This window comes from Pan troglodytes, chromosome 16 (assembly GCF_028858775.2).
Source record: "Pan troglodytes isolate AG18354 chromosome 16, NHGRI_mPanTro3-v2.0_pri, whole genome shotgun sequence".
NCBI lineage: Eukaryota > Metazoa > Chordata > Mammalia > Primates > Hominidae > Pan > Pan troglodytes.
This window is the reverse complement of record NC_072414.2, coordinates 36,614,552-36,629,194: the sequence shown is the minus strand read 5'-3', so window position 1 is coordinate 36,629,194 and position 14,643 is coordinate 36,614,552. Positions and strand designations below refer to the sequence as shown.

The 14,643-nt window shown below is 39.3% G+C and overlaps 1 protein-coding gene across 3 annotated transcripts in view; it reads left to right on the top strand.

Annotated features, from left to right (window-relative positions):
• SPG11 (SPG11 vesicle trafficking associated, spatacsin) overlaps positions 1-14,643 on the top strand; it is a 101,195-nt gene that overhangs the window by 10,974 nt on the left and 75,578 nt on the right. For all 3 annotated transcript variants that reach the window (XR_010151656.1, XM_054667505.2, XM_016928134.4), the window contains exons 5-7: positions 637-774; positions 964-1,412; positions 3,961-4,106. Coding sequence is in view for 2 of the 3 variants with exons in the window: in XM_054667505.2 (XP_054523480.1) it covers positions 637-774; positions 964-1,412; positions 3,961-4,106 (733 nt within the window). In the remaining variant the exon portion in view is untranslated. The remainder of the gene's footprint in view (positions 1-636; positions 775-963; positions 1,413-3,960; positions 4,107-14,643) is intronic.

Sequence of the window (14,643 nt, the reverse complement as noted above, 5' to 3'; positions counted from 1 at the left end):
CTGGAAGTCAGGAGTTTGAGACCAGCTTGGCCAATATATAGTAAAACCCTGTCTCTACTAAAAATACAAAAATTAGCCAGGCATGGTGGCATGCACCTATAGTCCCAGCTACTCGGGAGGCTAAGACAGGAGAATCGCTTGAACCCAGGAGGCAGAGGTTGCAGTGAGCTGAGATTGCGCCACTGCACTCCAGCCTGGGTGACAGAGTGAGACTCTGTCTCAAAAAAAAAAAAAAAAAAAAAAAAAAAAAAAGCTAGACTTGATAGTCACATTAGTCTGTTTCAAAGTGTTTCTGAACCTTAGTTTCCATATCTATAAGATGGGGTTATATTTACCTCACAGGGTTGTTAGAGGCTTAAATAAGAGTTTGTGTGAAGTGTTTAGCATAACATCTGAAATATAGTAGACAGTAAGTATTCTTATTGCTTTATCAAGCTAACTGCCCTTAATAGAGTAAAATTCTTACAGTTCACTCTATTACTGTGACATAAGCAAGGGAGATAAGGAGTTCCTTTCTGCGGAATTTGTTGTACTATTCCTTCTCTGTAATCTCTTATTTTTAACAGAAGCAATAGTAACACAAATTTGGGTTTGATCATCATTTTTTCATATGGCTATCATTATTTTTAAATGTAGGCAACACCCAGGACACCTACTGTGTGAAAGAATACTAGAAGATCTTCCTATTCAAGGACCTAAGGGCATAGATGAAGATGATCCTGTTAACTCTGCCTACAACATGAAACTGACCAAGTTTTCCTTCCAAATTGATAGGTACAGAAACTTCCTTTTCATGTAGTTTATTGTTCTTATTTTTTATCATGCTGACGCTGTACCCTTTCATTAAAGGTCTTTATTTGATACATACTTTTTTTTCTTAAGAACATCTTTGCCCTGGTTTAGTGTTTTACATAGTGCCTTTTACTGTGACAGGTGTTAAGTTATATTTTACCTTGTTTCCAGGTCTTGGAAAGCCCAGCTATCATCATTGAATGAAACAATAAAGAACTCCAAACTGGAGGTTTCCTGTTGTGCTCCATGGTTCCAGGATATTTTGCATTTGGAGTCACCTGAATCTGGTAACCACAGTACAAGTGTGCAGAGCTGGGCCTTCATTCCACAGGACATAATGCATGGGCAATATAATGTTCTACAGAAAGATCATGCCAAGACCAGTGATCCAGGAAGATCATGGAAAATAATGCACATCAGTGAACAAGAGGAACCCATAGAGCTTAAATGTGTGTCTGTGACAGGATTCACTGCACTGTTTACTTGGGAAGTGGAAAGGATGGGCTATACCATTACCCTCTGGGATTTGGAGACCCAGGGCATGCAGTGTTTTTCCCTTGGCACAAAGTGTATTCCTGTAGACAGTAGTGGAGACCAGCAACTGTGCTTTGTTTTGACAGGTGAGACTGTCTTGTATTAGATTGAAATCCATTGCTGAGATGTATGCTTTCCTACTGTATTTTACTTCTGCCTCAGTGCCTGCTCTTGCCTTTAAGTGGTATTGTAATTGTTTATAGAGGAAGTTTCTTGTTATTCTTGGTAATAGTGTCTCATATGTTTGGCTTTTAATTAATGTCATTTCTGCCCAGCTAAATGCTAAGATACTAAGAGAAAGTTTGAGAGAAATGAAGTTTATTATTATTATTATTTTTAACCCAAAGAGTCTTCATTTGACTTCACAAGCAGAGGTTGTAAGCTAGGTGCTCATGGGCCATGTATGAACTGCTTATTTATTTTGCTTGGCTTGCACTGTCTAGGCTTTTAAAAAAGATTATAAACATTCAGAATGAGAGGATTTCACACAAATTCTAATTTCCAGCTGTTACTGAAAAATTATAAGATCTGCCGGGTGCAGTGGCTCACGCCTGTAATCCCAGCACTTTGGGAGGCTGAGGCGGATGGATAACCTGAGGTTGGGAGTTCAAGACCAGCCTGACCAATATGGTGAAACCCTGTCTCTACTAAAAATACAAAAATTAGCCTTGGGTGGTGGCCGGCACCTGTAGTCCCAGCTACATGGGAGGCTGAGGCAGGAGAATTGCTTGAACCTGGGAGGCGGAGGTTGCAGGGAGGCGGAGGTTGCAGTGAGCCGAGATCGCACCACTGCCCTCCAGCCTGGGAGACAGTGAGACTCCGTCTCAAAAAAAAAGAAAAAATTGTAAGATCTGGCAACACTGGATCTGCATTCCTGCATAGTAACTTATGGGTTGGAGCTGAGTTTCAGTTGTTCTCTTAGATGGGCCATTTTATTTCTCTTTTTTTTAATTTACTTTTTTTTTTTTTAGGCAGAGTGTCACTCTGTCGCCCAGGCTGGAGTGCAGTGGTGCGATCTTGGCTCAGCACAACCTCCACCTCCCTCCAGAGTAGCTGGGACCACAGGCACGCACCACCACTCCCAGCTAATTTTTGTATTTTTAGTAGAGACAACGTCTCGCTCTTTTGGCCAGGTTGGTCTCAAACGCCTGACCTCAAACAGTCCACCTGCCTCAGCTTCCCAAAGTGCTGGGATTACAGGTGTGAGCAACCACACCTGGCTGTACTTTTATTTTTTAATAGAGATGAGGTCTCACTACCTTGCCCAGGCTGGTCTCAAACTCCTGAGCTCAAGTGATCCTCCCGGCTTGGCCTCCCAAAGTGCTAGGATTACAGGCGTGAGCCACCATGCTTAGCCTGAGCCATTTTATTTCTGATTAGGTTTTTCTTGCACTTTTCTCACTACCTGCTTTGCCCCTGTACCCATGGGAGATTTTGATATTTCAGATATGCATTCATTCACCGAATAATTCATCTTCTGCAAAGGTATTGAATGTTGTGATTGGAATTAACCGTGTGTTTCTTCTATACCCAAATTTTGGTAATCATGTATTTCTATGTGTCAGGAATATGCTATGAATTATTTTATAATAGTAAACCAGAAACCTGACATCTGTAAATGATTAAAGGTTCCAGGATTGATTATGCAAGATAATATAAAGTAGAAATGTGGGGTTTAGTGCTTTTTTTTTTTTTTGATATGGAGTCTTACTCTTGTCTCCCTGGCTGGAGTGCAGTGGTGTGATCTGGCTCACTGCAACCTCCGCCTCCCAGGTTCAAGTGATTCTCCTGCCTCACCCTCCCGAGTAGCTGGGATTACAGGCGCCCGCCACCACACCTGGCTAAATTTTTGTATATTTTTGGTAGAGACGGGGTTTCATCATGTTGGCCAGGCTGGTCCCAAACTCCTGACCTCAGGTGGTCTGCCCACCTCGGCCTCCTGAAGTGCTGGGATTACAGGCAGGAGCCACTGTGCCTGGCTAATTTAGTGCTATTTCATAAAATGCATTGCTCTTATAAGAATTTGCCTTGTGGTCAGTGTTTTAAAGACAAATTTCCTTGGTGGGTGCAGTGGCTCACGCTTGTAATCAAAACATTTGGGAGGCCAAGGTGGGAGGATCACTTGAAGCCAGGAGTGTGAGACCAGCCTGGGAAACAAAGTGAAACCCTATTGCTACAAAACAATTGGAGTGTGAGACCAGCCTGGGAAACAAAGTGAAACCCTATTGCTACAAAACAATTTAAAAATTTTTTTAAATTAGCAAAACAGTTTTTTAAAAATTAGCTGGGTGTGATGGCATGAAACTGTAATTCCAGCAACTCCAGAGGCTGAGGTGGGAGGATTGCTTGAGCCCAGGAGTCTGAGGCTGCAGTGAGCTATGATCACACCACTGCCCTCCAGCCTAGGCAATAGAGGGAGACTCTGTCTCTAAAAAGGAAAAACCCACAAAACTCTCCTATAAAAATGTTGAAAAACCATGATGAGTTAAGATCATTATAGTACATGATATCCAGTAAATATAAATATATTTGTAATTATAGTACTGAAGTATTGAGTAATTAAAAATCAATTCCTAAATCATAATCCTAAAATCTAATCTAATTTGTTAAAGCTAACTTTTATTTTTCCTGTAGAGAATGGACTCTCTCTGATTTTGTTTGGTTTGACTCAAGAAGAGTTTTTAAACAGACTCATGATCCATGGAAGTGCCAGCACTGTGGACACTCTTTGTCATCTCAATGGCTGGGGAAGGTGCTCAATTCCCATACATGCACTAGAGGTAACAGAATTAAATGCCCAAGAACATTACTTAATTATTTTGTGTTATATACTTTTATTCGATTTAGGATTTGAGAGAATTCATTTAATTTAGCAGCAAAAAGAACTATAACCTTTGTATATCTATTTAAACAGTTCTGGCTGTTTCATTACCCTAACTCTGCTTAGTAGTTTACCCTTTTTGGCTTTAAAAGACATAAGATTATAGTAAATAATAAGAAAAAGGTACAGGAAATGGAGGCAACATTAAGCTGATGAGACTAAATGAAGTGGAAAACTAACAACTCTTTTATTCCTACCTTATGCTTCCTACTTTTTTTTTTGACACAGGGTCTCACTTTATTGCCCAGGCTGGAGTGCAGTGGTGCAATCTCAGCTCACTGCAACCTCCGCCTCCCAGGTTCAAGCGATTCTCCCACCTCAGCCTCCCCAGTAGGTGGGACTACAGGCACGCGCCACCATGTCCAGCTAATTTTTGTATTTTTTGGTAGAGGCAGGGTTTTGCCATGTTGGCCATAGCTGGTCTCGAACTCCTAATTTCAAGTGATTCACCCGCTGTGTCCTAGAGTGCTGGGATTACAGGAGTGAGCCACTGCACCCAGCCTGCTTCCTACTATTCTGATCCAACTTCAGAAGAGGCATAACCTGAATTTATGTAAGATTTTATAATTCACAAACACTCTTTTACATGGAATATCTAATTTGGTCCCAAAACAACCATATGAGACAGATTGGGTAGTTTATATTCTTTTTATTTTACAGATGAAGAAACTTAGGCTTTCAGTGATTGAGTGGGTGACCCAGAGCCATGTTAATGAAGACAGGAGCTAGAATCAAGGGCAGGGTACCTTCTGCTATACTACACAGTCCCTGAAGTTAATAATGTTATGTGCCAGTTTCTTTAAATGACAGCTTTATTGAGATATAAATCACATACCCATAAAATTCACCCTTTTAAAGTGTACAATTCAATGGCCTTTGGTATATTCAGAGTTGTGCAGCCATCACCACTAATTCTAGAACATTTTCATCACCTCAAAAAGAAACTCCATAACCATTAGTGGCCACTCCCTATTTCCTGTTGTCTCCAAGTCTTAAACACCAATCTACTTTCTGACTGGATTTTTCTATTCTGGACATTTCATGTAAATTGAATTATAAAATATGTGACCTTTGTGACAGGCATCTTTGACCTAGCATGTTTTCAAAGTTCATCCATGTTGTAGCATGTCACTACAACTTCATTCCTTTTTATGGCTGAATATTCCATTGTATCAATATATACTGCATTTTGTTCATTCATCAGCTGATGGACATTTGGGTTGTCTCCACTTTCTAGCCATTATGAATAATCCTCCTGTGGACATTTGTGTACAAGTTTTTGTGTCGACATATGTTTTCATTTCTCTGGGGTATATACCTAGCTGTGGAATTAGTGGGTCATTTATTATTTTTGAGGAATCCCCAAACTTCCACAGTGACTGCACCATTTTACATTCCCATCAGCAATGTATGAGGGTTCTGCTAGCTGCACATCTTAGCTAACACTTGTTATTGTTTGTTTTTTATTGCAGCCATCCTAGTCAGTGTGAAGTCAAAATGAAATGGCATCTCATTGTGGTTTTCATTTGTATTTTCCTAATGACTAAACATGTTGAACATGTTTTCATATGCTTATTGGCTATTTGTGTGTCGTCTTTGGAGAAATGTCTGTCAAATTAGGTTGTCTTTTTATTGAGTTCTAAGAGTTCTGTATATATTCTGGATGCTAGACTCTATGACATACATGATTTACAAATACTTTCTCCCGTTCTTTGGGTTGTTATTTCACCTTTTTAAAATTTTTTTAACTTTTATTTTAGGTTCAGGGGTACATTTGCAGGTTTGTCACATAGGTAAATTGCATATCATGGGGGTTTGGTGTACAGATTATTTCATCACTCAGGTAATAAGCATAGTACCTGATAGGCAGTTTTCAATCCTCACCTTCCTCCTACCCTCCACCCTCAAGTAAGCCCCAATGTCTATTGTTCTCTTCTTTTTGTTCATGTGTACTGTGTTTAGCTCCCACTTATAAGTGAGAACACCCAGTATCTGATTTTCTGTTCCTGCATTAGTTCACTTAGGATAATGGCCTCTAGCTCCATCCGTGTTGCTGCAAAGGACATGACCTCGCTCTTTTTTATGGCTGCATAGTATTCCATCATGTATATGAATCACAAATTCTTTATCCAGTTGATATGGTTTGGCTCTGTGTCCCCACCCAAATCTCATCTTGAATTGTTATAATCCCCATGTGTCAAGGGAGGGAGGTGATTGCATCATGGGAGCAGTTTCCCCAGTGCTGTTCTCCTGATAGTGAGTTCTCAAGAGATCTGATGGTTTAAAAGTGGCAGTTTTCCCCTGTGCTCTCTCTGCCACCATGTAAGGCATGCCTTGCTCCCCTTCACTTTCTGCCATGATTGTAAGTTTCCTGAGGCCTCCCAGCCATGCAGAACTGTGAGTCAATTAAACCTCCCTTCTCAGGTAGTATCTTTGTAGCAGTGTGAGAACAGACTACTAATACACTAGTTTGCCAACCTAAATGCCAATCATGGGCATTTAGGTTGATTCCATATCTTTGCCATTGTCAATAGTGCTGTGAGGAATATATGTGTGCATGTATGTTTATGGTAGAATGATTTATATTCCTTTGGTTATATACCCAATAATGGGATTGCTGGGTTGAATGATAGTTCTGCTTTAAGTTCTTTGAGAAATCGCCAAATTGCTTTCCACATTGGCTGAGCTAATTTACATTCCCACCAGCACTGTATAAGCTTTCCCTTTTCTCTGCAACCTCGCTAGCACCTGTTATTTTTTGACTTTTTCATAATAGCCGTTCTGACTGGTGTGAGATGGTATCTCATTGCGGTTTTGATTTGCATTTCTCTAATGATAAGTGATATTGAGCATTTTTTCATATGCTTGTTGGTCATGTGTATGTCTTCTTTTGAAAAGTGTCTGTTCATGTCCTTTGCCCACTTTTTAATGGGGTTATTTTTTGCTTGTTAATTTGTTTAAGTTCCTTATAGATTCTGGATATTAGACCTTTGTCAGATGCATGGTTTGCAAATATTTTGTCTTATTCTGTAGGTTGTCTGTTTATTGATAGTTTATTTTGCATTGCAGAAGCTCTTCAGTTTAATTAGGTCCCATTTGTCAATTTTTGGTTTTTGTTGCAATTGCTTTTGGTGTCTTTGTCATGAAATCTTTGCCAGGGCCTATGTCCAGAATGGTATTTTCTAGGTTATCTTCCAGGGTTTTTATAGTTTTAGGTTTTACTTTTAAGTCTTTAATCAAACTTGAGTTGATTTTTGTATATAGTATAAGAAAGGGGTTCAGTTTCAATCATCTGCATATGGCTAGCCTTTTATCCGAGCACATTAATTGAATAGGGAGTTCTTTGCCCATTGTTTGTTTTTGTCAACTTTGTGGAAAACCAGATGGCTGTAGGTGTGTGGCTTTATTTCTGGGCTCTCTGTTCTGTTCTATTGGTCTGTGTGTCTGCTTTTGTACCAGTACTATGCTGTTTTGGTTATTGTAGCCTTGTAGTATAGTTTGAAGTCAGGTGATGTGAAGTCTGCAGCTACAATTGTTCTTAGACAAAAGGCCGAGAAGTGATGATGTCTCCAGCTTTGTTCTTTTTGCATAGGATCGCTTTGGCTATTCAGGATCTTTTTTGGATCCATATGAATTTTAAAATAGTTATTTCTAATTCTGTGAAGAATGTCATTGGTAGTTTGATAGGAATAGCATTGAATATGTAAATTGCTTTGGTCAGTATGACCATTTTAACAATATTGATTCTTCCTATCCATGAACATGGGATGTTTTTCCATTTGTTTGTGTCATCTCTGATTTCTTTCAGCATTGTTCTGTAATTCTCATTGCAGAGATCTTTCATCTCTCTAACTGTATTTCTAGGTATTTTATTCTTTCTGTGACTTTTGTGAATGGGATTGCATTCTTTATTAGGCTCCCAGCTTGAATGTTGTTGGTGTATAGAAATGCTGCTGACTTTTTTTTTACATTGATTTTGTATCCTGAAACTTTGCCAAAGTTGTTTATCAGATCCAGGAGCTTTTGAACAGAGACTATGGGGTGTTCTAGGTATAGAATCATGTCAGCTGCAAACAGAGATAGTTTTACTTCCTCTCTTCCTATTTGGATGCCTTTTATTTCTTTCTCTTGCCTGATTTTTCTGGTTAGGACATCCAGTACTATGTTGAATAGGAGTGGTGAAAGTAGACATTTTTGTCTTGTTATGGTTCTCACAGAGAGTGCTTCCAGCTTTTGCCCATTCAGTATGATGTTGGCTATGGGTTTTTCATAAATGGCTCTTGATATTTTGAGATATGTTTCTTCAATGCCTAGTTTGTTGAGGGTTTTTAACATGAAGGGATGTTGAAGGGAGTATTACTTGAGGAGCAAGCAATGGTTTTTGTTTTTACTTCTGTTTATATGATGAATCACATTTATTGATTGCATATGTTGAACCAGTCTTGCATGCCAGGGATAAAGCCTACTTGATTCTGTTGGATTCGCTTTTTGATGTATTGCTGGATTCAGTTCACTAGTATTTTGTGGAGAATTTTTTTTTTTTTTTTTTTTGAGATGGAGTCTCGCTCTGTTGCCCAGGCTGGAGTGCAGTGGCGCGATCTCGGCTCACTGCAAGCTCCACCTCCCGGGTTCACGCCATTCTCCTGCCTCAGCCTCCTGAGTAGCTGGGACTACAGGCGCCCACCACCACACCCGGCTAATTTTTTTTTTGTATTTTTAGTAGAGACAGGGTTTCACCGTGTTAGCCAGGATGGTCTCAAACTCCTGACCTCTTGATCGGCCTGCCTCAGCCTCCCAAAGTGCTGGGATTACAGGCGTGAGCCACCACTCCCAGCCAGAGAATTTTTATATCTATATTCATTAAGGATATTGGCCTGGTTTTCTCTTTTCGTTGCGTCTCTGCCAGGTTTTGGTATCAGAATGATGCTGGCCTCATAGAATGAGTTGGGGAGGAGTTCCTCCTCAGTTTTTTTGGCTTTTCACCTTCTCGATAGTGTCCTTTGAAACACAAAAGTGTTTTAGTCTTATGAAGTCAATGTATCTTTTTTGGGGGGATGAGGGGGTCATTTTTGCTTTTGGTGTTGAATCTGAGAAAGCATTGCCTAATCTGAGATTGTGCAGATTTATTCTTACAAGACTTTTATAGTTTTAGCTCTTACAGTTAGGTTTATTATGCACTTTAAGTTCAATTTCTTATATGGTATGAAGGAGGAAGCCAACTTCATTCTTTTGCATTCTTTGTGGATCTTCAGTTGTCCCTGCACCATTTGTTGAAAAACTTATTTTTATATACTCTAAAATATCATTGTAAGAAAAATAATTAAGTCTTCTGTAAATCTACCATCCAGAAGTAATCATGTTTACTATTTGGGTGTTATTTCCTTATAGTTATTTTTTCTATGTTAATAATAGACAAGTGTTATCTCATTAATTTTCTTATTAACCCTATAGGGTTAATACTGTTAGCCCCATTTTATAGATCAGGAAGCTGAAGCACAAAGAGGTTAGGAAATCTAACTCAGCTATACATGGGCATAGGTGGTAGCACCAGGATTTTAATTCACACAGTGCCTCTCCCCTTAAACAGTGCACATGTCTCTGTGTGAATTTAATTAGTATTGCATTGTATATACAACATTGCTTTGGCCCTGGTCTCCTCCTACATAAAAATGAATGAGTAATATATATTTTAAGTGATAACAATAGTAAAACAAATATTCTTGTATCCACCATCAAGGCAAGAAATAGAATATCATGGATATCTTTGAATGTGTATGCCCTGCCCTGATCCTATTCCCTTACCTTGCCTGGCCTCAGAATTAACCACTCTTCTGAAATTTTATTTATTTATTTGTTAATGAGACAGGGTCTTGCTCTGTCACCCAGGTTGGAGTGCAGTAGTGTGATCATAGTTCACTGTAACCTTGAATTCCTGGGCTCAAGTGATCCTCCTGCCTCAGCCTCCCAAGTAGCTGGGACTATAGGTATATACAACTGCACCCAGATAATTTTTATTATTTATTTTTTTTTTTTTTTTGTAGAGGTGGAATCTTGCTTTGTTTCCCAGGTGAGTGTCGAATTCTTGGCCTCAAACAATCTTCCTGCTTTGGTCTCTTAAAGCACTGGGATTACAGGCATAAGCCACCATGCCCAGCCATTCTGAAATTTTTAACCATTCTCATGATTTTCTTTATTTTTCTGCATATAAACGTATCCCCAAATAATGCTATTTAGTTGTAGCTAATGTTGAATTTTGCATAAAATGGAACCACTGTGTATGTGTGTGTGTATATATATATAATTATATATTTTACATATTTTTTTTTCTTTTCTTTCCTTTCTTTTTTTTTTTTTTTTTTTTTTTTTGAGATGGAGTCTTACTCTGTCACCCAGGCTGGAGTGCAGTGGAGCTATCTCAGCTTACTGCAACCTCTGCCTTCTGGGTTCAAGCGATTCTCCTGCCTCAGCCTCCTGAGTAGCTGGGATTACAGACACGTGCCACCACACCTGGCAACTTTTTGTATTTTAGTAGAGATGGGGTTTCACGATATTTGCCAGACTGGTCTCGAACTCTGACCTCAGGTGATCCTCCTGCCTCAGCCTCCCAAAGTGCTGGGATTACAGGTGTGAGCCACCATGCCTGGCACTGTATGTATATTTTTTGAGACTCAACATGATTTTTTTGATTCATCCATGTTTAATGTATATAACTATAGTTCATTCAGTTTCACCCCTGTATCGTATCCCACTGTATAATATGTCTTTATCCAGCTTTATGTTGTTTCCTTTTTTTTTTTTTTTTTTTTTTTTTCTGTTAAGCAGTGTTGCTGTAAAGTTTCTCATGTATCTGCTGCAGCACATGGGCAAGAGCGTCTCTAGGGTGAAAGCAGAATTGCTTGATCATACGGCATGCACATGTTTAATTTTATTGATAATACTCTAGTTTTCCAAGATTGTTTTATCAGTTTATGCTCTCACCAGCAGTGTATGGTTTCTCATTGTTGCATGTACTTGATGTTCTTGCCAGCACTTGATTTATAACGTTTTTTCCAGTATGATGGTATGATGGATTTTCATTTGCATTTCCCTGATTAAGGTTTAGTGTGTGTGTGTGTGTGTGTGTGTAAGATATTTGGATTTTTTTTCTTTCATAAGTAACTGTTCAAGTTTTTTGCCTATTTTTCTTTTCGGGTATTTTTCTTTTTCTTATTGGTTTGTAGTGTTGGATATTCTCTAGATACCAATTCTTTGTTGTTTGTGTGGTGGATGTATTCTAGTCTGTGGCTTGTCTTTTTACTTAATTCGTGGAATCTTTAATATAGTTCTTAATTTTAATGGAATTTAATTAATCAGTCTTTTCCTTTATGACTAATGCTATTTGTGACATCTATCCTTAAATTATATAGTTTTTGTTTTTTCCTAAAAGTTTTTCAATTATGAATTTTTTTTAATGCAGTGGAGAGATCTCAGCTCACAGCAGTCTCTGCCTCCCAGGTTCAAGCCATTCTCCTGCCTCAGCCTTCTAAGTAGCTGGGATTACAGGCACCTACCACTACACCCAGCTATAAATTATGATTTTCACATTTAAGTTCTTTATCCATTTAAAACTTATACATGATATGGGCTATTTTAATTTTTTCCCATACCGATAACCATTTGTCTGAGCACTTTTTTGAAAAGTCCTGGCTGGGTGCGGTGGCTCACGCCTGTAATCCCAGCACTTTGGGAGGCCAAGGCAGGCAGATCGCAAAGTCAAGAGATCAAGACCATCCTGGCCAACATGGTGAAACCCCGTCTCTACTAAAAATACAAAAATTGCTGGGCATGGTGGTGCACACCTGTATTCCCAGCTACTCGGGAGGCTGAGGCAGGAGAATCACTTGAACCTAGGAGGCGGAGGTTGCAGTGAGCCAAGATCACGACACTGCACTTCAGCCTGACGACAGAATGAGACTCCGCCTCAAAAAATAAAAAATAAAAAAGTCCTGTCTTTTACTGCTGATCTGAAATGTCTTGAGTGTCATATATTAAGTTTCCACATATGCATGAATTTGTTTTTGACCTCTCTATTCTGTTCATAGGTCTTTCCTTAGGCCAATTCCATCTTGCCTTTATTATCGAGGATTTTAATTAGGACAAATTTCCTTATTCTTCAGGGGTGCCTTTATTGTTGTCTGTTCCTTAATCTTTACTTTTTAGGATTAGCTTGTCAAGTTTCATGAAAAATTGTTAGGATTTATATTAGAATTACATTAAATCTATATATCAAGTTGGGAAGAAATGGCGTCTTTAGGATATTTAATCTTTATATCCATAGTCTTTCTTGTCTTTTGGGGGGCGGGGCAGGTCTTTATTAATGTCTTTCAATAAAACATTACAATTTTTACAATTTTTCCATTAAAATCTTGGCATCTTTTCCATTATTTTTGGTGTGTGTGTTGTGTGTATATTTAAATACTGTATTTATTGTTCATTCTAAGTGTTTTTGTTTTTGTTTTTTTTGAGACGGAGTCTCACGCTGTCACCCAGGCTGGAGTGCAGTGATGTGATCTCGGCTAACTGCAATCTCCATCTCCTGGGTTCAAGCGATTCTCCTGCCTCAGCCTCCCAGGTAGCTGGGACTACAGGCACATGCCCCTACGCCTGGCTAATTTTTTGTATTTTTAGTAGAGACGGGGTTTCACTGTGTTAGCCAGGCTGGTCTCGATCTCTTGACCTCATAATCTGCCTGCCTCGGCCTCCCAAAGTGCTGGGATTACAGGCATGAGCCACCATGCCCGACCCTAAGTGGTATTTTTTAAATTGCATTTTGTTAATTGACAGTATAAGGAAATATAATTAATTTTTGTGTATTGATTTTTATATCCAGCAAATTTGTTAAATTAATCCTAATAATTTATTAGATTTTATTGAGTTTTCTATATAGTTAATATACATATAACATCAGAATAATATAGTTTTCTTTCATCTTTTCAAATCCTTGTATGTACTTCTTAGCACTTTTTCTTTTGAGACCAGGTCTCACTCTGTCACCTAGGATGGAGTGCAGTGGCATAGTCCTGGCTCACTGCAGCCTCCGCCTCCCAGTTGCAAGGGATACCCCCATGTGAGCCTCTGAGTAGCTGGGACTACTGTTGCACACCACCACACCCAGCTAATTTTTTTATTTTTTGTAGAGACAGGGTTTTGCCATGTGCCCCAGACTGGTCTTCAATTCCTAGCTCAAGCAATCCTCCCTCCTCGACCTTCAGAAGTGCTGGGATTAGGGGCGTGAACCACCACGCCTAGCTACCACCTTTTTTCTTAATTGGGGTACTAGGGTCTCTAGTATAACATGATCCAGAAGTAATCTTTGCCTTATTCCTGAGTAGAGCACACACGCTCTCTCTCTCTGTCTCTCCATCTCTCTCTCTGTCTCTCCATCTCTCTCTCTCTCTCTCTGTGTGTGTGTGTCTGTGTGTATATCTCTTTGTGTGTGTGTGTGTGTGTTTTAAGATACCCTTTGTAAGGTTAAGTTCCCTTATGTTCCCTGCTATGAGGTTTTATCATGAATGGGTATTGGATTTTATTGAATGCCTATTCTGTATCTATTGAGATAATCATATGAATAATCTCCTTTAATTTGTTACTGTAATGAACCACATTATTACATTTTTATTTTTGTATTGTAAAATACAATGTGTAAAAAAATACGCAGAATACAGTTTAACAAATAATAATAGTTACTATTATTATTTTTTTTTTTTGGAGACAGTCTCACTCTGTCACCCAGGCTGGAGTATAGTGGCGCAATCTCGGCTCACTGAAACCTCCACAGCCCGGGTTCAAGCGATTCTCCTGCCTCAGCCTCCTTAGTAGCTAGGATTACAGGCATGCACCCCCACGCCCAACTGATTTTTGTATTTTTAATAGAGGTGGGGTTTCCCCATGTTGGCCAGCCTGGTCTTGAACTCCAAACTTTAGGTGATCCACCCACCTCGGTTTCCCAAAGTGCCGGGATTACAGGCGTGTGCCACTGCACTTGGCCAACAAATAATTATCAAGCAAAAACTCTTGTAACCACCATCCAGGTGAAGAAATAAAACATCATAAGCACTCCAGGAGCTCCTTTGTGCCTATCCTAGGGAATATAATGTACATACTTAAATTATCAGATCTAAAGTTTGTTTTTTTGTTGTGTGTGTGTGTGGCTTTTTTTGTGTTTTTTTTGTTGTTGTTGTTGTTGTTTTTTGAGATGGAGTCTTGCTCTGTCGCCCAGGCTGGAGTGCAGGTGGCACGATCTTGGCTCACCGTAGCCTCCACCTCCTGTGTTCAAGCGATTCTTGTGCCCCAGCCTCTTGAGTAGCTAGGATTACAGGCGCCTGCCACCATGCCTAGCTAATTTTTTGTATTTTTAGTAGAGGCATTTCACCATGTTGGGCAGGCTGCTCTTGAAC